General features: G+C 34.9%; 2 protein-coding genes across 2 annotated transcripts in view; one reads left to right on the top strand and one right to left on the bottom strand.

The window, feature by feature from the left end:
- The first annotated feature begins 246 nt into the window (after positions 1-246).
- Positions 247-7,748, top strand: LOC139698822 (uncharacterized). Its single transcript, XM_071597755.1, has 6 exons — positions 247-335; positions 2,305-2,530; positions 3,344-3,523; positions 4,914-5,200; positions 6,461-6,672; positions 7,411-7,748. The coding sequence occupies exons 2-6, from the start codon at positions 2,311-2,313 to the stop codon at positions 7,604-7,606; spliced, it is 1,095 nt and encodes a 364-aa protein (XP_071453856.1). The 5' UTR covers positions 247-335; positions 2,305-2,310; the 3' UTR covers positions 7,607-7,748.
- Positions 7,749-8,097: 349 nt separating this feature from the next.
- Positions 8,098-23,455, bottom strand: part of spn-E (spindle E) — a 51,673-nt gene continuing 36,315 nt past the window's right edge. Inside the window, exons 17-25 of the mRNA XM_071597852.1 lie at positions 22,948-23,172; positions 20,817-20,939; positions 18,942-19,091; positions 16,668-16,810; positions 15,864-15,998; positions 13,962-14,100; positions 11,753-11,874; positions 10,795-11,022; positions 8,098-9,716 (exon numbers count right to left, since the gene is read on the bottom strand). Coding sequence (XP_071453953.1) covers positions 9,587-9,716; positions 10,795-11,022; positions 11,753-11,874; positions 13,962-14,100; positions 15,864-15,998; positions 16,668-16,810; positions 18,942-19,091; positions 20,817-20,939; positions 22,948-23,172 — 1,395 coding nt within the window. The 3' untranslated portion in view covers positions 8,098-9,586. The remainder of the gene's footprint in view (positions 9,717-10,794; positions 11,023-11,752; positions 11,875-13,961; positions 14,101-15,863; positions 15,999-16,667; positions 16,811-18,941; positions 19,092-20,816; positions 20,940-22,947; positions 23,173-23,455) is intronic.

Genomic DNA, 23,455 nt, shown 5'->3' with positions numbered 1-23,455 from the left:
CCACCGTAGGATAGAAAGGCTCGGTTTTGGAAGGTTAGCCAGCGTATACTTCAATCTATTGATTTGGTGAATGAATAAAGTTACTAGCAGATAATTGACAAGAAATTTCTCTCAAAAAATGAACTCACTTACAGAAAAAATATATTTTTCTTATTCCCATGGCGGTACATGATTAATTCAAAACAACCACTATTTTCAACTGACAACAATGCGAAAAGAAGGTCGTAATGCGCGTGCGCCATTTCATATACACGAAATTTAAAGAGAATAAAGTTCTATCTCTGATCAAGGTGTTAGACAAATGTGATCTGATTTCAACTTAGGTTAATTCTTACGTATGTTATTTATTTTTACAATGAATAATCCATTGACTCTAATTTAAATGTATTACTTGACATAACTTGAATTGTATTGACAATTTATCCAGTTTTTCGTCTTTTGGTTGATCAAAGATTGGCACGCTATATTTCTGCATGCAATCCAAATATTTCCTGCATTGCCTTGTACATTCTTGCATTATTTGGATAAGTGCATATTGGGAGAAAAAAAAATAGAAACATCAGAAACTAGTTTTTCTAAATACTTTTGAAATGGGTAGCATGTGAACATATACCCTTACATTCATCAAATAAATGTTTTTATACCATCTGATCCATAAAGTAGAGAAAGGTGTAAACGAATAACCGCTCGTATCAATTACCAAGTTGCTTATTTTACGTTTTCATTGTTTCAGTCGAAAGAATCGTACCAATTTTTTATATTTAATCCAGGTTTTTAGCCTGAAAACAACCTATGCTAGTCACTTTCCATATCACTGCGCACTTCCACATCTCGCAGTCATAAAGAATTGTATGTATAACCTGTATTGCATGTTCACTCTGTAATTATGACTTCCCATTCAACCTCTATCCTCAAATAACAAATGCTTTTACCGGAGTCACAACTTCTCCAATAAGTTTTATTTTAGTAAGTCTACCCTGCAGACGTAGGTTTTTGAACTATTTGTCAAGGTTATGGCATATATTTCAAGACATATATTTAAATCCAAAATGTACCTCACAAGCAACCATAACGTCATGTCATATGGGTCATCAGTATTACAATCAGACGATCAATTTATTTTCCTCGAATATTTTCTTTCAAATTCTCTCACCTAATATCGTCCAGTAAGTCATACTTCATTCATTAATATACAATGACACAATATCTAGTTACTAACTTTTCTGTCTTCTTCTAAATTGCTACAATAAATATATACCTTCTCCTAACTTTCTAATGCCTTTAGATTAGTTTTCTTTTCCATCATAATAGATTTTACAGTCCACCCTCTGTTCCCTTATTTCAAAAAACCTTCAATCCACCCTCATTCCTCAAAGATGGAAGTTTTAAATGATATAACACTATCCTTCATTGTTTTCAAACTTCAGGACGATAAAGTTTACTTATAACTTACATGTATGTATGAAATTTTGTGACTTATTACTTAAATTGAATTGACCAATTCTGTTTCCAGCTTTCATTTTAATTTTTGATTACACATTAGCCATACCATGCTTATGTTGGAAAGCAAAATCTGGAATTACTGCCCATGCCCTTGTGCTTCCATGTTATGTCCTCGTCTACACAAAACTTGATCTCTCCGATTATAAAATGAACTCTGATTGCCATAATTACACCTAAAGGCAGAGTGATGCTCAACACTTCCTTATGTAAGGACTATGAATGCAGACAAGGGTCCACAATTAATGGGTCTCCTTCTGTTTAATTTTTCCTGCCTGAGCGTAAGGCTCATAAGAGAACTAATGCATTTAAAACCGATGTATAAAAGTAGTTAAAAAATTATGTGTGTCACTCTATTAATAATATTTTTAAATATCTGATATAATTACATTTTACTGGTATACGATAATCATTATATTTTAATCTATGAATATGAAATAAATATTTGTATTTTATGCAATTGGTTTATATTTTGATATCTTTTATTGTGGGTAACATGCTTGTAACTACTTGATCATTGGGCAAATGAAACGCATCACATTGGTTTGTTTGTTGAAGAATTGAATTACCTTCAATGGTTTTCTTAAAAGACCAGACTTCCAAGTAGGACTTTGCAAATGTTTCTTTTGCATGAGCTATTCCATTCTTAATGTCCAACCTTGTACACATTTTAGCCAAGGCGCATGCTACGTAATTACATGAATGTTTTGGTCTGCTCATATTAATCTGCTTTATGTTTTCATGTTTAAAATATTTTAGTACTACATACATTTACAAACTAAATTTTTCCTTTCTTTTTCATAGCCAGCCATGTCTAATCCTCCAGGCAGCATTGGCACAAGCAGAGGTAGATTGAACCGAGGGGACATGACGAATGATCTTCGCAGGGTCATGATCATTGACGGAGGGTTCTCTTCTCAGCTCATTCATCATGTTTCAGCCCGCGTGGATGGTGACCCTTTGTGGAGTGCTCGTTTCCTGTCAGATGATCCAAAAGCTGTCGTCAGGACACATTTAGATTTTTTGAGAGGTGATACTAACTAGGAGTAACTCTTTTTCAATTCAATTGCAACAGGAAATATTTAATTTTATCTGATTCCACTTTTTTAACGAGCATTTCATTCTGTGTGCCAATTGAAATCTAAAAAAAGTACAAATGTTTGGGAAAACTGCCTTCCCACTAATACTATCAGAGGGAGAGGTAATCCATATAATTTCAATTCTGTTATTTTGATTGATGGAAACATTGCTCTTTTAAAAATGTCACTGCAATTTTGAACATGCTGTGGCCAAGTGCTAGGTTTGGCAAATGCTTTTACTAATTTTTAACTCTTGCGATTTTGCCTTCCTATGCTGCAACAAGAGGAAATGTGAAAGTGCCCACCTTTATATTTCATCAAACAGTCATCATATTAGGCCAATAGAGTGTAAAGAATGTTATGAAGTTCATTTTTTCACTCCTCAATCGTCATCCTTGTCAACCTGCAATGTTTTTAATTAAGTTAAATGATTTTCGTATGCAGATATTTGCCTATGTATAAAGACACACATTCACAGTAACTGTCCATTTTCATTCATTATTATCAATATGAGTTTTTTTTGGCAATTGAAAGTACATATTTTTGTATTTCAGCCATTTTTATTAGGGTGGAATTACATAGTTTACTACATTATAGTTACTTACCTCCAGATGGTAATAATAAAATGTCCTTAGATGGGGTGAGATTGAGACTAGATAGTACCTTCGTCCACCTGAACCCAAGAGAATCAAAGTAAATTTGATTGTAGGGTGGGTAAATGTATGATAATTTAAATGTAATATCAATTATAATCTTTCTCTCAGCTGGATCCAAGTTGATAACGACCAACACATTTCAAGCAAGCATTGGTGGCTTTGTTAAATACCTCAATATCTCAGAAGAAGAGGCCTTACAGTTGATGGCAGATGCAGTTTCCTATGCCAGGGAAGCTATTACTTTATACCAGACAGAAAGGGCATCTTCGTTATTGACTGCCTTGAAAAGTAAGTATGCTTCAAGACAAACAATGATTGGGAAGTAAGAAAATGTTGTATGGAAACAAAACAAACTACCTCTATAAAAAAAGTCAACCTGTCTTGATGAATTTTATTTAACGTGGAACACGTGTCACCTGATATCAGTGTTTAAAAATGTAAAAGTCCGATTTGGTTTATTGATATTTTGTTATGCCCTCAGTTTTGAACTCTACTAGAATATTCCTTTTAAAAATTCACGTAACCCAAATTTTTTTACACACTATATAAAAACTTTGAAGAGATGTAACAAAGATATGACGATCAATTAGTTACAATGCACAATACTAACAATAATTACTTTCCAAAGATTAAGACTGTAAATTTTGGAGAGAAATGCAATATGCAATTCTGCATAGTGTAAAATTCACCCACCCCTAAAAATAATAACATTATAAATGATAGTCTTGTCAGCAGTAGGGCAGGGGATCAACTTGGTGTGGTCATTAGTGTTCTGGCTTCCCACCTTAGGGGTCAGGGTTCAATTCTGCTAGGGGCTGCAGAATTTATTAGTGGTATCCTGAATCCTCATAGGGATACAATGTGGTGAGCACTTTGATTCGAGAATTCCATCTGTTGAATGGGGAATTAAATTGTGTGACCCCCTTCACCTCTTTCTTATTTACAGTATGCTAATGCTGGGTTTCCTTCAACCCTTTCTTCTCCCATATCCTGAAATTACATCCTCCAGGATATGACCCACCTGTGTCAATTCGTTTCCTACCTCCAATTTGCTTGCCCAGCTAATGTGCGTTAAACTTCATACATTTCAGATTGTAAAAAATCATTCACCATTTTAGGAAAACATCATTGTGTTTAAATGTTGGCTTTAACCTCGTGGACTGTGGTGCAATGTGCAAGATGGTGAATACTCGTAAAATTCTTCACATGTACAGTAAATTCATCATAGCATCTTGTTCTTCTAAAGCCCATAAAATTTCAGATTATATTAGGTTGTGTCGGTATTTAAATTTGCTAAAGCACTCAGCTGGATGTCTAGGGATCTGGGTTCAAATACTGGTTAAGGCAAATGATTTTTACTCTTTGAAATTGATGCATTTTAATTCCTATTTCCACTGCTCCTGCCTTCTTCAAATTTCTCTCAGCAGTATTCTCTCCTTTACCATCATCACTACTTGTCTTCACTAATTTCTCTCTCTCTCCCTCCCTCCATCCATTTTCTCCATGCCCACATCTCCAGACTGTGCCTCTTATTTCTTTGCGTCTTCACAAGTCCCTTTCATCAACTCCATCCTCTTTTGAAATACTTCTTCAGCTTGTAAAATTTAACTAACAATGCTCAATACACCATTCCCTTTTCTTCTTACACTCACTCTAAAACAATGTCTTCCCTTAATAGATGATAATCGGAGCAACCCTGATGACAAAATCTTAATTGCGGGCTCTGTGGGACCATATGGCGCATGTTTGAGTGACGGGTCCGAGTATAATGGCGATTACATTGAGACAGTGGATGAGGAAGAGCTGGCAAATTGGCATAGGCCAAGGATAAACACCCTTGTAAAGGAAGGTGTTGACTTATTGGCCTTTGAGACTATCCCTACAGTCGTAGAGGCCAGAGTATTAATGAGAATGCTAGTCAAGGAGTTTCCTGGTCAAAAAGCTTGGCTGTCATTTTCTTCTCAGGTATGTCTAAAAGATATCATCTGCTTCATTGACAATGTGAAAATTGCAGATCACAATATGGAATATTTTAGCAAACTGGTTAAATCTGGAATCTCGTACTTTTCCAATGCTGCTCTAACTCACAATCATCCACCAAAACTAAGTCATGAACTGAAAGCTAGTTCTAAAAGGTGAAGTGAAAGAATAACTTGGTCTAAGCATTTTTTTATGTGCAGGTTCTTGGATATAAAGGAGCCAATTCCATTCCCTTGACTAGATGTTCATGGTACAAATCTTAGTGATGATATCTCTAAGCCCCAGCTAAACCCGAGTGATGCCATTTGCTGGGGGAAAGATATCTACCCCAGACACCGCTGATGGCACAGTGAAAGGACTGCACCCTTATTCTTGAATTTATGAATTTTACATACCATAGACCTTAATAGGATGTGACCTATACGTATACTCACTAATTAATTCAACCGTTTGGTTGATTAATACAGTTTGATTATCCTGTGAAATGGTACTAGTATCAAATGTCTTTAATCCATAAGAGGTAGGGCATGAGAGTATATTGAAAGACTTTTAACGGGTGGATGTGTTGGCGATTGAGACAATAAGTTGGGCAGAGAGGAAGACAAATGCTGGAGTATTAGAATAATGTGGGCAAAGAGAGGAAGTTACTGTTAGAGGAAATCTGAATAAGGTAGAATAAAATGACTAGAGGAAATATATAAAAAGACATATTTATGTTGATAAGGCCCGTGATATAAGAAGGGAGAACAATGGGAAAAGTGGGATATAGAGGAAGGAAGGAAAGGAGAGGGCTTCTTACACTGGCAAAAATGAGGGGAAAGGTATAGAGAGGAGCTATTATTATATTTAAAAGTTATATTTGAGAATTATTATAAAAAGTCATCAGGGACAATTGTAAATTTAATTTAAATAGGTAGAATGCCTCAAATTAAAAAAATGTTCATGGTCCTAATTGAACCAACTTAAAATTTGTCAACTTAGACCATCCAAAAAGTGAACTTTCAGTTCAAGGATCATTTTCTCTTGCATTCTAAAATATTTTCATCAACTTTTAATTGGTTAAATAACTTTTGAAACCCTCAAAGCAAACAGAAACATCCAAAAGGCATTCAAGTGTCAACAGATGAAAAACATTGAAAAATATGTATTGATATGAATGCATCCAAATCTTTTTGTGTCTTATGATAATAACACTCATGCATTCAAACCGTGTTACTGAGTCATGTCTTCTGTGTCATTGTTAAGGATGGAGAACGAACAGCACATAAGGAAAACTTTGAGTCAGCAGTGCGAGAATGTTGGGCCCTTGGGAAAGGACAGCTGGTAGCAATCGGAGTCAACTGCCTTCAACCCAGCCATGCAACATCTCTGTTGACAAAAATAAATAGCAGTGATGGTCCAACGATACCATTAATTGTTTATCCAAACAGTGGAGAGAAGTGGGATCATGACAAAGGGTGAGTTACTGTAGGATAAATCTGAAATATATTATTGCATAACTATAGCTGTAATATAAGAATTGGAGAAATAATTAGATGAAGATTGATAAAAGAATTATCATTGCATAAAGGAAGTCATTTGTGCTGCATAATGAAGACTTAATTTAAAAAAGTTGTTTTCCAAGTTCAATTTTATGTCATTAAATGCTTTTTTTCAAATCTCTTTTGAGTTCTTTGGAATGAATGCAAACTTGGCAACATTGTTAGCAATTCCCATTAGCGGAATCACATGGGCTAGTGATTTATGAGTATTCTTCCATCAATTACCAGTAGATATTGATGTAATCCGGCCAATCTGATAATTTTAATCACCAAATTTAAATAACCTTACTGCTCCTAATAATTCAGTCAACAATATATTATGTGGTTTGCTTGTTCTGTTTTAACTATTCCCTTTCATATTAATCACTGCTTAACCAATCTTTGCCAAAACAAACTCATTTGGGGATGTAGAATGTTTCGGAAAACCCATAAAATCCAGAGAATTACTTGATAGTTTGATAGCAGGCACATTGGTGTGCCCTTTTAATCACTGTACCATGAAATCCTAGGATAAAAATAATTCCTAATGAATTGTTAACTTCTCAGATGCTTGTGCACGAACATAAATTTAAGTCTTTTAAATCAATATGTACCATGTAGTTGTAACACTGGAGATGAAAATTGAAATTCTGATTATTCTCTTTCTTTTTGCAGCTGGTTGGACAAGCATCTGTGTGAGCCGGTGAGAACCTTTGTACCAAAATGGTTAGAACTTGGCGTTTGTTACGTTGGTGGATGCTGCAGGATTAGTGCCGAAGACATTTCTGCTATCAAGGAGGAGGTTGAAGCATACGTCCAGGAGAAGGAAAATCTAGACGGTTCCAAGTCCATCGTTGGCACATGCAATTAAGAGAAATCTTAAAAAAGAAAACGGCTCATTAATCTTGATACATATCCTCGTCTGCAAGAGGTCGACTTAACATTTTTGTTGAATTTGAAAATTTTAATCAATGTTGTTATACTTTAATATATTTATCAATGCATAAATACTCATTGGTTTTATTAAAATGTCTATTTTAATCCCTATCTGTATTAAACCATTTGTTGTTATTACAACCTCATGACAATTTGATTCACTTATTCTTACCATCATTTTATGAAAAGTACGTGTAGTAAAAGTACGTACTTCAGCATGTTGCAATTGGTACTATACATTGTTCATGATCATAGATTAGCATATATATATATATATATATATATATATATATATATATATATATATATATATTTATATATATATATATATATTATATATGCACACAATAAAACAATAGAAGTCAATGCATCTTCTATTAATATTTCATTGGAAACAATTTTTATTTTAAAAATATATGATTTTTCTATTCATACAATAGAGTCAAATTTTGAACACATTGCAAAACAATAAGGGTCAACTAATAAAAAAAATTCTTTAGCACCCTTTAAAACAAGGATTACAAAAGGAAAATATTACCTTTGTGACTTCCTTCTAGCTTGACTTATGTTTGTTCTGGTTTAAGCAGACAAATCATAATGATAATAAAAGAATCATCCTATTTCTCACATTAAACTTGTTGATCTTAAATTTTCCCTACACGTACATTCAGTCAACAATGTTTAAATTTTTTCCAAAATAACACCATAAAATATTCTCACTATTATAAAAATATAATGCATGATTAATACTGGCTGGGTATTGAGAGTTTTAAAAATTAATTAAGATTTTATAAATGGATACATCAACTCTTGAAGAGTAAAAAGAAACAAGAAATGAACAAACAGTTAACTCAAACTTACAATTTTCTGGTGGGTGAAACGCAGTCAATAAAATTTTCTTTTAAGTTAGACTGGTTTAATTTGTCATACCCTCAAGATTTTAACATTTTTAAATTATGGCACTAATGGACTGACTAATACACCTTAATGCAATTAAAACACAAGAACGAGAAAAAATTAGAAATTCAGACGAGGGAAAGTGAAAAATGTTATTGATAAGAATAATATTCACTCCAAATTATTCCAGCCACATGCCAGCATATTTCACTTAATTTTGGAAGTACAGTGTTGGTTACACCCCAAGCATAAATTTTTGGGATATGAAAATACCTGAAATAATAGTCATTTGAAAGAAGACGCTTGTTTCAGGTAAGTCGAAGGAACATACTTTCAATAACTTTACTCTAAAAGAAGAACATGGACATAAAAAAGGGATGCCTGTTTCATCTTCCATGCCTCTTCTACCTTCCAACGTTTTATCCATGTGGACCTCATTTACCTAATTCAATCTGCATTTCTGGATAGAAAACACATCCACAAAAAAACATCTTTTTTATGCCGAGAGATCAATGAGAATCTTATACATTGATGATGAATAGTCATATTTTTCAAACCTTCAGAGAATTACATTAGGTAAATTCTTAACATAAATGAGATCCTGATGGACGAAATGGTCTTATTTTGATTCATCGATTACTCACATTACACAATAATATCACTTTTCAGATCATTCACAAAAAATGAAAACTCCATTCAGCTTTGATGACATTATATGAAAAAATTAACAATTACCCGTTGAATGAGAGAGAGTAGAGATTCTCTGAGTTGACAGACAAGGGAGTCATTTAATCTCTCCTCTGAAAGACTCATATATTAGAGAGGTAACTCATATTATTTGAGTTATCAACAAAAACTCAAACATAAAAGTTTTTCGGAAATAATTATGATTTCAAAATAAAGTAACAAACTGAAAATACAACGGAATGAAAAATTCAGAAAGAAAACTAAGTCTCCTTTCTGGCAAAATGGCTATATATTTTTGGTATTTACAGCACTTTCTCCACAAATTAAACACTTAGCATTCATTGATAAGATCCTCCTCCAAGTCTTTATGTCGAGCTGATTCCAAATGAAGGCGTAGCTCCAATGTTGACAGCAACAGTACATTACAAAGGTTACATGTGAGTTCTCGAAATGGACCATTCCTGTGGTAAATGGAAACATGGAAACAATGAATTCTTTAAAAATACAAGGGATATTTTTTTCAGTCTATCTACGAAATCTAGAATAAACCATTAAACTGCAGAGTAATCATGGAATAAAACTAAAACAATTGTCAACATTTAAGATAAAAAGGAAGGTTGGCTGGTACCATGAGGTTTGTATATAAAGTACAAGTAATAATTTTTTCATATATATTAATCCTGTAATGTGTACAATACTATGACATACAAATGGAAAAGTTATAAATACGGTCTAAAATCAAGCCTCCCATTTAAGGTGACTACAGTTGGCTTGAAAGCAAGAATATTAATTTGGACTTCTATAACTTCGTAGAAAACATGGGGGTCTATTAAAATAAGAAAATTAAAGAATTTGAAGAAAATCAGAGTATTTAACTCCCATTTAAGGTGACTACAGTTGGCTTGAAAGCAAGAATATTAATTTGGACTTCTATAACTTCGTAGAAAACATGGGGGTCTATTAAAATAAGAAAATTAAAGAATTTGAAGAAAATCAGAGTATTAAATCACCATATGTAACGATTAGAATTCAATACATCGAGAGATTTTGTAGGGATCATGTGCTCTTGTTATAAAAAGCCTTTACTGTATATATGGAACGTTCCGATTTGTTAGCGAGGCTTAGAGAGTAAAACTGGCAGAAAAAAGAAAAGGAATTATGAATAAAAAGTGCAGTATAAGTAATATGCCCTAGATGGAAATTATCAAAGGCAATGCACTACGCAGGAGATCAAGTAACTTCATCCAAAGGAGATTTTGAGACAGGCAAAGGCATTTGGTGACTAAGTGAAGATTGAACAGGAAGAATTATGTAAGGAGTAAGAAGAGCATAAGTATGAGATGCATGAGACCGATAAGGACAGACTTTGATGATGAGATATGCAAACATGAAGATGTTAGCTGATAGAATAACAGAGTGATACCAACATCAATTTCGATTTGATGAATCTTGAAAAAACCTTGAGGTAGACATTCAAACAGTTATTAAATTTGCTGAAAATGTCATGACAGTTTTCAGTCCCCTTTTTCATTCACTCACTCAGTTGCAATCCTTCGCAGCTCTTGCAAGTGTTCCAGTTGCTCCTTCACAGCCGGATCTGGATCAGATCGTATTTTTAGATTCACTCCCCAGTGCAGGCAAAATGGTGACCTGTCGTCAATGGGCGTTGTGCCTGGATCTATGAGGTTCTCCGGATCTATCAGGCCCCATTTCAGTAAATTATTGTTCAGGTGCAATTCCTGAGATCGTCTTCTCTTGGCAAGAATCCTTTTAGAAAAAATTTCATTCATTTTGTTAATTACATCAAGGAGTTAATTTTACAGCATCATAAACCCAGCTACAGAATGGTAAATCATGATATTTGCATTCCTACTGTACTAATCAGAGGAACTTTAAATCTTAACAAAAGACCATATCAAAAAGCAGTGCTCCTATTTCGTGGTATGAATTTGGAAATTAAAATTCTCATGAGTGAGGCTTGTCAGCAAAAGTGAATGAACTCAATATTTTTTCCTTAATGACTGTTTCATTAAGTAAAATAAGTACCATTAATTTTTTCAATCCCGCATCCATTCAAAGGGAAACATGATTCATGGCAAAAGAATTGATAAATTGAAGTTTCCCATGAAATTCCAAATTATACTCGATCGAACAATTCCAATAAACCGAATGTTTAATGATTAATATTATGTCCAACAAGTGAAAACAACAAACAATAGCAATGCTACATCCTTTACTCCACAAGAAAATATCCGATAAGTTCAATTTTTCAAAAACCAAATATTTTGTGACTGGGATGTTCACGATTTACAGCCAATTAGACTCCGTTAAAAGTCACTGTAGCGGCATCTCCTGCAATTTCTTCGGAACATAACAACCAATAGGCAAGGGGTAATAATATATTGTTAGGAGCTTTCCCACAAAACTGATTAAATTTCAAAAATTCAAACTTCCTTCAGGTATGGCTAGAAGCGGAGAGAAAGCAAAAAATTCTCACTTATACAGAAAACTTCGGACTTTCTCCTGGTATGTGTGAATGACATTTGCTCCATAGTCAGGTTGTTCTTCTTCCAAGGTGGTATGCAGGGCAAAGTTCATCCAGTACCTCAGATTGTTGATCTAGCCAGGTAGGAGAGAGAGAAAAAGATATAATAAAAAATGTATTCTCATAACATGACCCTTACATGGATTCTTCGGTACACAATCACGGATAAAGATAAATAATTCCCGATAAGGGAGAAATAAGGAAAGTAAATATTAAGATATAAATTACACTTGACCGTTAATATTGGCCAAGGCCATGCCAGATCATACTGTTGCATGGGAGCCAGTTTGTAAAAATCCTCCTCTTCTCTCACAGAAAAATATTCTGTGATTTCACCTGATGATTTTTATTAATAAAATCTAGGTTTCAACAATTTCAAATAACATTTAATTTTAGAATACAATATGCTGTGGTGAAGGCAAGGTCATAGTAATAAAAATGGCATAGGGAAACTCAATACTTTCTCTCAGTTCCTCCTTGATGATAACTTTCACAAAATAAAGCCTGAAACCATTTCTTCTTTCCCCCTCCACCTTATTGATATTCGTTTTCTCTATGAACAATAATCCTTCTCTTTACCTGCGCAGAAAAATCAGAATTCCTCATAAGCTTGGTGATTGGGCTAAGTCCCGTTTATCTCCAGGCTAAGCACATGTGAAATGCATCAACTTCCAAGATTTCAACAAAATGCACATTTTGACTGTTTTTCTGATGATGACTGTGAGTCAATTACACACATTAACGTGAAATTTCACATTCAACATTTTTTTTGGCAACAAAAATTGTGCGTTCATGAATTATTAATTAATATCAATTATGCACATGAATTTCATTTCCTACAAACTTTCTGAGGGATTACATTTTCATGTCAATGGAATAGGAAAAAGTAGGATGGAAAATGATTTTTGATCGATGAAATTTTTCAAAAATTTCAGGTTCTATCTCCCGAGATTTGAGCCATACCTAACAGAGAGTGACATTTCAATGAAGATGTGCAATGACTTAATTGGAAATGAAAAGATTCAAAATTTTAATCTTGATTCCAATGAAAACATGAAGCATTTTCTTGATTACTGACAAATGCTCACATTCAATTTTTTGAATTCCAACAACTAAAGCAGTTTTGGACGTATTGCCAAGAGAGAGAAAAAGCTTATACCAACCCCTTAAGAGTATTTACCATCTCTTTTCCGGTCCTGTAAAAATCACCAATTTTTACTAACTGAATCGTAAGTCAATTATGGGAGAGGATGGCAAAAAATGAAAATACTTGTGCAGGGATTAAGAATGACATTAGATTGGAGAGCGGTTTTGTGTGGCATGGAAACATAGCCACTGGGGCAAGACGATAGGCATAGGTAGATTGGAGGCTTTTGAGACAGTGTAAGTGTGGAGAAGGATGGTAAAGATTATGTGAACAGAAAGGGAGACAAATGTGGAAGTGCTGGGTATGGTGAGGGTGGAGAGGGGATTGTTGGGAAAAATCATAAGGAGGTAGGAAATATAGATACAGAGCATTTTCATGGAAGATGGGATTTTGAAGACTGTGCTATGATGTTGGGCAAATGAGGAAGGGGCAAGAATAGGATAGGGATGCTGGACAAAATGAAGAGAGGAAGGAAGTATACAGCAATAAAGAGGGACTTACTATATTGCCGAACGTCCCGTTGAGTTTCAGGAGGGGCAAGGAAATATACCATTGCACAATTGTATAGACTGTGTCAATCCAAACCCTACCTTAACTGGTACATTACCAACAACAATTACAACAAGAACAAATTAAACCAAATCTAAGGTTTGACTTCATAACAAAGGTTGTAATATTCCATTGTCCACTGAAGTCTACATAGCATGTGGAAAATTTAAATATTTCAATGACATCTTCAGCAGTGTTAGCTTATCCATCAACATCTAGTTTTGTTCAAATTAAATACAGAATTTTATATAATTTAATTCCAAAATACTGTTTAAGCTAGCAAAAATGTATTCAGTATTTACAAACATAAATTTATCGGAGTTATTCATAGAGTTTTTCGTCCTTAACATGGAAGTTACCGGGTTTAAGGTGAATTTTTGCAAATTTCCTTAGAATTCTCTAATTATTTTGTTCGATGACCACCACGCATGATACCTCAATTGTTAAATTTTTGGTAATACTAACATTTACAATGTCTTCTAACAAAATCTCTGCGTCAAATGTTATCTCCATGTCATGATCTGGGAAGATGGCAGCATTGGTGACTGGATCAAAACCAAGACCACATAAAACTCCAGTAAGCTTGGTCATTTCTGGATTTGTCCTGAAATGAGAGTAAACACATTGGCAAACCTTAAAGAGTATTAAATTTTAAAACATGCACACTAAAATAAAATAACAGCCGATACAATCCTGAGTCAATGTATACATAAAGAGAATATATACTTCAATATTATTGTCTTGGTTATCGTGTCTATGCATGACTTGAGGTTAAAATTATTACATTTGAAACAGTCAACTTCATTAATTCCAAGATACTGAAGGAGATGATGCAACAGTAACTTTTAACAGAGTCATCTGCAAAGTTTGCATTACAATGCAACAATTTCATGGTGTAAAAATATAATTCCGGTCAAGAGGAATGGTTTTTACAATCTGAAATTGTTGCATTGTAGTCAACTTCATGCTGTACTTGGGTGCAGGCCTCTCTTAGAGGCTTAACCCTTTCAGTATGAAATGATGATTAACCCCAAGAAAACAAAAGCAATGTAATTATTGAAAAGTATGAAACCTTAAGTAAAACATTAAATAGTAGGAAATGACCTAGTGCAGGTGCAACAGTGCATGTATTTGAGCATAATATGATGAAAATGGTTGCAAGAAGAATAGAATTGCTGAAAGGTACACTGAACGAAGATCTAAAGCAAATATTGATAAAAACTTTAACTTTTTAGCACAGTGCTTGATGCATTATGAGACCTGGTCTTTTGAGAAAAGATTTTTTTGGTTTCATTGCATTTTGAAATTCTTTCTTTAACAATGATCAATGCTGGAAATATATTCACAGTAAACGGTCATATTACCACTTCTCACGAAAAATTCTTTCCCCGGGCAGCATTGGTAAATAATTTTACTGATGTCTTCTGTAATAAAGAAACATTTTTGATACCACCCAGATTTTCCCAAAGTTTGAGGCCATACCTGATATAAGAATAATAAATACTTTGAATGTATTACATAAATAAAGGCTCCGAATGAGAAGGTCAATGTTTGTTCACTAAGTGCTTGCTTTGCAGAGTTTATTACTATTTACATACTATATAAATACTGGGCAAATTTTATCCTATAAGTAACCAGCATTAATACTGAGTAGGTAAATCATCCCTCAGTTAACCATTTGATCATGAAATTCAAAGTAAATTTCATCTAAACGCTACAGTTACACATCATTAAAGCTATGAGAAACTGTTCAATGTGCAATTGATCAGAGGTATGCCCAGGGAGAAATTGATCATTAAATTCCCAGCAACCAAAATGTTTTTCTTACACTTCCAATCCTTCTACATAAGAATAAGTAGTAGTTTTTAGGGGAGGCGACTGACTGTTGAGGTCATTTGCACCATAGGGGATGGACAGGAAATGGATGATGGGTGGAGAGAAACCTGGCGCCGGCATTAGCCTACTCTTTACGAAAGGTACCAAGGGGTCTGCAGTTTAACGTCCCATCCGACGGACAGCGTACTCACTCAAAGTGCCCTCCACAAAGCACTCCAGGTAGGGATCGAGATACCTCTGAAAAATATTCAACATTGCCGGGATTTGAACCAGAGCCCTCTAGGTGGGAAGCCAGTACGTTAGCCCCCACACCATCTCAATCCTCCCTTAAGAATAATTTCACATTTTAAGCTATCTTGGGCAAGATAGTCATAAACAAGATCTGAGAACTGCTCTACACAGTAAAACTGTGCAGTTTCAGTTTTGATGTAGTGAAATGCGAACATATTGATTAATAAATAGTAGCATCTTTCCACTAGATATCTAGCAGAAAGTTGCTTCTATTTGTTCATTATTATGCACTACACATACCTGAGCTCAGCGAAGGGAGAAAATATGAGAGCCATCAGGGCTGGCAGACCATGAATGTTTGGCATGAGAGTTGTGTGCCGCAGAGTAAGCCGGCTCCCTTCTGAATTCTGTCCTATGGTTCCGGAAACCAACAGCCTGTAGAAAGAAGAATTTTTGAGTTGTTGATCCACAGCAATACCATGCAGTAGGACGGACTGGTAATTGAAATCTTTTTGAATGAATTTTTGTCTCGACTTGTTTCTTTTAGCAACAAATAAACTAACCAAGAGGACATTATCTGCATTTCATACTGTTAGTTTTCACCAGTCTGAGACCTCTTCAGCATGAATTTCTATGAAATCTTAATGGCATTGCTCTTTCTCAAAAAAATCAACTGACACAGAGTTTCCAGTTAAGTGCAGATAAGCCATGTATCTAAACCTTCTCACAAATACCACCAAGAGAGACAACTCATGATTTTTACAAATTTAATATTTAATCCTTTAATTATGCCAACATTGAGAGTCTAAAATCCCCCATTCTTTTGGGATGAACTGAAATTCAAGATGGGAACGTAAAACCATATGACAAACAGGTATAACTCAACCCTCATTATTTATGGCAACTTACACTCTACAATCGGTTTGCGGTACCTAACAAGAGGGAGAATAAGTCCAAAAAATGTTGAGGAGGAGCTAATCCAGATCAGAAATAATAATTTTCCCAGGGAACAATTTGAAACACACTTTTGAGACTTTCCAAACAGCAGGATTCATATGCATAATGTTTCACTTTAAGTCATAAAGAAGAAGTAATTCCTCTAACCTGTCATGTGGATCTTGAGGTTCAGTGTCCAAGAGAACTGAGTTCACAGAGTTCCATTCGATTATGGCCTCCTTGGACATTCCTGCCTTGACCAGGTGGAAAATTTTCATTTCAAGAGGACTGAATGGGCCACGCAAGTTCTCCTGTTCATTCATGAAAATAAAATGAGCCAAATTTTGCAGCTGTTACATTTACAATCCACATAAACTCTAGGTTCATACCTTTTGCATGACTATATTAGTGGATGCCTTTCAGTCAAGCCATAGGAAATTGATCCCATTTACTTTCAATTTTAACTGAGCAAGCTATATGCAAAATGAATGCTACAAAAGAAACGCAATGCCAAAATATCTAAACCGGCATTTTCAAATACTACATATTCCTTTCATGAAGAGAAAAACAAGGAATAATATAGTATTTAATGCATAGGAATAACATAAATATTTTTTTCAGTGCAAATTGGGCTGGTCATTTCTAAAGCACTCACTTTGCATATCATAAATTATTTTTCTTTTCACATAGAAACTTAAGAGATTTACATGAGCTAAGGGAACCTTCTTGTTGAAAAAAAATGATGCAATTTGAAACATTTTTAAATGCCTTTTAATCACATAGATTAAACCTTTGCATCACATATATACATGAAATGAATGGGAGTTTTTAAAAAAAAGGAACCATAGGCTCTGTGGAGAAAAACGTTAACTGCAAAGCAAGTAAATGCACTGTCAATTGCAAAAGGCCTTAACGAGGTCTGCTAAAAAACTTCCCAAATTTTTTATTCAAAGTAAATACTTCACTAAAAAATTATTGGTCAGGATTCCCTTCAAATTAGTCTCCTTCCCAACACATTAAATTATTCCAACTGTGTTTTCACTTTTTGAAAAGGTCCTGGAATGCTTCTTCCAGAATGCCCACAAGTTCTTCTGTCCTATTTTTCTAAATTTCTGGAATGGTTGCAAATCTTTTTCCCTTTGAGCAGGTTCTTAGTTTGAGGAACAGGAAAAAGTCACATGGGGCCAAGTGTGGTGACTACGGTGGGTGGGGGAAGGACAGCGGCCTTGTTCTTGGCTAAAAACTCACGAGTTCTCAGAGACAATTGAGCCAGCATGTTGTCATGATGAAAAAATCACTTGCTTCTCCTCCAAAGTTTGGGCCGTTTTTGCCTCGCTCTCTCTCTCTCAGGCATTTTATGACCCCCGGGTAGTAACACTCCATGCTAACTGTCTGGCCTTTAGGTAGGTAATTGTGTAGCACAACCCCCTTTGCACCGAAAAAAAAAAGTCAATACCACCTTGAAACTGAAGCAAATTTACAGAGCTTTTTTGGGGTTGGGGGATGCATCAAAAATCCATTGTGAAGATTGCACTTTTGTTTCAATGTCATATCCATTATCCCATGATTCATCACCTCGAATGGTCCTGTACAACAAGGTTTCATCCTCTTCAGCTCATTCAAAGAGTTCCTGACAGACTTGAACGTTATTTCTGGTCTGCTGTCATCAGGCGAGGCAGGCAACTTGATGCATCCTAAATTTTTCAGTCAGGATTTCACGACATGAACCAATCGAGATGCCATACTCTTCTGCATGTTTCCTGACAGTCAAACTTCGATCTACCCAAACAAGATCATTCTTGATGTGGGGGTCATCAGTCAATGTTGATGGCCTCCTAGGACACTCATCGTCTTCCACTGATTGTCACCACTTTTTGAACCGGGTAAGCCACTCACAACACATGGTACATATCATAGCATCCTCACCATCAGCCTTGGTATTCTACTCAAAATGTTTCGGGAAATATTTGCAATTTCACGCAAAATTTCACAGAACAAAACTGCTCCTTCAAAGAGCTCATTTCTGCAAAACTGATTTTTCGCCACACCCCACGAATAACCCTTCACATAAATGGTCATAACTAATCAACTATGAGGTCAAATGCAGCTCCTTGGGAAGTTTCCGTGGACAAAACATCTCCAAGCGGATTTAAAAATAACCACCTCGAGGAGCACTACTCAAAAACTTTGGGAACCTTTCGAACAGACCTCATAATGCAATGTCACAATTGCATTTGATTATTGGGAGTTGGTCCAATTTTTAAGAAGACAAAAGCAAAAAGGACAGACAAGAAAGGAATTACAATAACTTTAAAAATTTATAATTAAAGGTCAACAGAGAATACCAAAAACTGAACAAGCAGCTGAAGAGATAGCATTTCCCAGACACCAAAACAAAGACCCAACACATTCACAGGGAGGAATTAGCTTTAAGCCACATACGCGAGTCCTGCAGTCATTTGGGGATGGTTCTTCCGGTTCCTTCGATAAGTAGGTAGCACTCTCTATGAGTTCATGGGCTTGCTGCTGGTTGTATGCGACCTTCTGTTCTGGTTCAAGGTCATGCTCTTGCATTCGAATATCATGATTCACCTACAAAAAAGAACATACTAGCATTACTGTAGAATTGAGAAATCATTCAATAACTCTCACATATATTCAAACAGATAAAATAACAACTGAAAAAGTCCAAAGGAAAGACACTCGTTTTGTTTTAGGTAAATTCAAAAAGGAAGCTAGCATAAGTGACATAATTAGGCAATTGCGATGAGAGAGATTAAGGAAGAGATTAACATTGTAAGGTTGGGGAAAATGTTTGAAATGTACACAGGAAGTGAGGCATGAGAACACATCAAAATAAAAACAAAAGCAGGATGTTACAACCAATGGCTGATTGTTTACCACTAAGGAACTCCACAAGCCTTCAAGAAGTGTTAAGTCCAGAATAGATAGCCAAATGTGCTGAGGAGGTCATGGGAAACTTTCATTATACCAAACATAGTAAGCATCAAACTAATAAAAATTTTGAGGCATTGTTAAAAACGAATGCCCCCAGGAAGCTTTCTAGTAAAAGAGAATTAGGAATGTAACATTAAGCAATAAACTAATTATTTTGATTCTTTTTGCTTTCGTAAATCAAGGCTGCCAATTCAGGTTGCCTTCATTCTGCAATAGATTAAAAGATGAAGATAATTCATGATCCTAAACAATATATAAATAATTTTATTTTAATAAACCTTATACATAATTTATTTTTTGGGCATGGAATGCATTATCGTATTTTACATCAATTTAATTGAGGAAAACTGTTTCACTAAACAAATGTTTCTCTTTATGAGAAAGATCCTGAAATGAATTATGGTCATTGTATGAGGTTTTGCTATACAGCCATTTGCTAAAACTGTTTACCAAAATGAAATATAGTTGGAAGTAATTTTGAAATTTCGATACCACAAAGTACCTTTTTATACATGTTTTTGATTAATGTTACCACTGATTTGTCTTTGTAGTTATGCATAGATGATTTTTAATTTTATTCTTGAATTGAAACCAAGGAAAAGGTAAACAAAATGCATAAACCATTTATATTTACACAAGTAGGAGCCAGGACCTTACGGAATGGAGATAGTAGCAAGGAAAGTATACAAAGGAACATACTAATAAGAGTCATTTTGATGAATATACATTAAATTGCACATAGCAAACTCTGCACTTGCATTACCATCCATAATAGCAACCTTGATCCCCCCCATTTGGTCTTTTCGCCCAGCTCACCCATAAAACATGGCACTACGACTCACCCTTAAAAGCACCAAGTACACCTTCAAGAATCAAATTAGCTAGCAAGAGGAATTCCCATAAAGGCCAACTATAAATGCTGAACAAAAATAATTCAACATTGTGGGGATTGGGTTTGTGTGGTGGCTAGTGTATTAGCTTCTTACCCTTAAGGCCATGGTTCAAATCTCAGAGACAACAGAATTTTTCAGAAGTGCCTCAATCTCCTACTTGGGAAACTATGTGAAGAGCCAAGAGAAGTATGCTGTCCATCAGATCAGATGCTATATTGAGTGACCCCTTGGTGCCTTTCATTATTAGAGTAAGCTAATGCCGATGCCAGGTTCTTCTTCCTCTATTCCCTGAACCAACCTATCCCTAATGGTGCAAATGACCTCAGTTGTTGGTCACCTACACTAATAACTGCTACTGCCACTACTCATATATTTATGTCATGATCCTAATGTTAAGACAAAAATAATAAAGATCAAGTGAACCCGACACTTGGAAAGTGTGATATGGAATGCATATTTTGATTACCTTGGAAAGATAACTTTCTTCTGATCGTTCTGCAAAACCCATATCAATCAATCTCTGGTTGATGCTCTTACCATTTTCATCTTTAAGATCTAATGATATCACTCCGTGGACAACTGAATACACCTAATCAACAAAGAAAAAAATATTTACAAGCACTGTATATGATTTTATCAACACATGTTACAAAGAGGAAACTCCATAACAATTGTACAAGCAACCATTTGATGGTTAGGACATAGAAAATGTTAAAATATTTTTATAAAAATCACTGAAATCAAACATCATATAGTATTACTTTTGACAGTTCCCCTTCAAGGTGGAATTCATGGCCACATGGATATATTGCAATAATTCCTGTAATTCTCTTTAATATAAATCTTGACAAAAAGCTCATTGTGAATATGGTCAGGCTAGAAATTACTTCACTTGGAGGGAGGGCTGTCTGTTTCAATGACTGATTTAGGAAGTCAAACCATCATCATTTTTCTATCATATCTGAATAGTGAAAATGCATCAGTGAATGAAATGAGATTACAATATTAAATTCAAAGAAACTGCAGGAGATCCCACAACAATAACTTTTAATGGAGTCATCCACTAATATGCATTAAACTGCAACAATTTCAAGGTATAAAAATCATCCCAATCAAAGCAAATGATTTTTCCACTTTGAAATTTTTGCAGATTACAATCTATCATGAAATGTAATTACCTAAGTCAACCTAAAACAAAAAAGAAAATAAAATACAAAAAAGGTAAAATATCCAAAGAAAAAGGATTTCAAAAGATATTTTACCTTGTCCAGAGAAATTTGCTTTTGTAGCATTATTGAGGATGAATTTAACGAGTAACATAAAATGTGGTAATAGTTTGCAAAAAGCAGGATTTGCATTAAACTTTAAGGTATCAGGGTTCACTCACCAAAGGAAGCAAATGCATGCACTCCTATAAACTGATGCTTATATTTTTTGACTTCCTTCAGAAATATTCAAAACAAAATTTATGCTGGCGCAGAAAGTAGCTTGTAACATTATTTAGAAAGCAATGACAACATTTCCATTGAATAATCAAGTATAACTGGATGAAGGCATCAGAATGAACTATTCGGAGTAAGGGTGATCATTGAGCATGATTTTTTAGTTCCGTGTGAAGTGGGAGGGTTGCAGAAGAGTCAATTAGTGAATGGGACTACTAGGACCATTTCATAGCCAATTTTAAGTGGAAAACATCTCCACATGGTTCAGAAAACTTAGCACCCTGTCCTTACAAGCCACCATGTCCTCCATTGACTAACTGATTTAGGGAGATCCAAGGCTGACAGAGAGCATCAGAGGGGCTTTGTGCACCAAAACTATGTACTTAGTCTGGAATGTAAATCCAAATCAATAGGGTTATTTTTCCCACTGAGAAATCTGCAAATTTTGTACAATGATATTTTGATACATTAATTTACTTCACGATTCACCTTAAAAATTAAGAAAAGAACTGGTATGGATTTACATGATTGATGTATAAAATAGCATTTTTAACCCTCACTGTTGATTTTTCAGTAGAATGATGATGTATGGGAACTGATAAGCAATCAACTGGTACTAGAAATTTTGAACTATTTTATATTTTTCTGAACTGCGAATGGAATAAACAACTGAGTCAAGAAAGAAATGAAGAAAAAACGAAATACATCTCACAAAAGGATACATGGGAGAAATATCATGTGGTCCAGAGTATATGGCCATAATGCCCCAGAACTAGTGTCCAATAATCCATCATTTTCAATTACCGAGGATTGTCAGCACTTCACAATACTTAGCAACCATTTTAAAACCAAATAAATAATGTAGCCCTCATAGGGAAGAAGGGAAAGTGAGCCAACTGAATCAGTGGTGTAAGATCAATGGAGATAGCCTGTCCCTTAATATTCAAGGAGAAGTAAGCGAATAAGTAATGTTTCTCCCAATACTTTGAAGAAGGAAATTACTCCGGGATAATGATTTTTAATGAATCCATGGGCATAAGTTCATTATTCAAGTCTTGGAATGCATGACAGAGTCCTAAGAGGAATGGTTCACTAAGGAGGAATTTCAAAGAGTAAGAGAACTTCACTTCTCTTCACTTTGTCAAAGTCACTTACCATGGCAAACAATTGCTTTCCATTCACCAGGGATGCAAAAAACTTGCTTGCATCCGGTGACCACAAACCCTTGCTGTCTTTCAATAAAGAGGGCTGAATTTCAGAAAGAATACATTCGAACGCTTGGCATTCATAATTCGAGATTTCTTCAAGCAGCTCCGGTGGATATCTCCTCAATTGGCTTGTTTCTATTAGTGCTGAGTTCCCATAGTCCACATAAAAAATCTGGAAGAAATATATGTAACAAAAAAACTTAATACGATTATAATGAAAATATATTAAAGGAAAAATTGAAACGTAAGGGTAATTGGTAAGTTGAAGGCCATGATAGACGGGGAGAACAATTTGGGAAAGAGGAGCAAAGAAATTCAGGGAGTGGGCTTCTTAGACAGTATGGAGACAAAGCAGCTGAAGTTACAAAGAAATAACATGTTTCAACAATACTGAGAAATAATTAGTCAGCAGGGCACATCCAAAAACCTAGCTATAAAATAAGTAAAATAACCAT

This window comes from Hetaerina americana, unplaced genomic scaffold, assembly GCF_022747635.1.
Source record: "Hetaerina americana unplaced genomic scaffold, ioHetAmer1.1.p SCAF_9, whole genome shotgun sequence".
Lineage (NCBI taxonomy): Eukaryota > Metazoa > Arthropoda > Insecta > Odonata > Calopterygidae > Hetaerina > Hetaerina americana.
The sequence above is the reverse complement of the archived record's forward strand: the minus strand, read 5'-3'. Positions and strand labels throughout refer to the sequence as shown.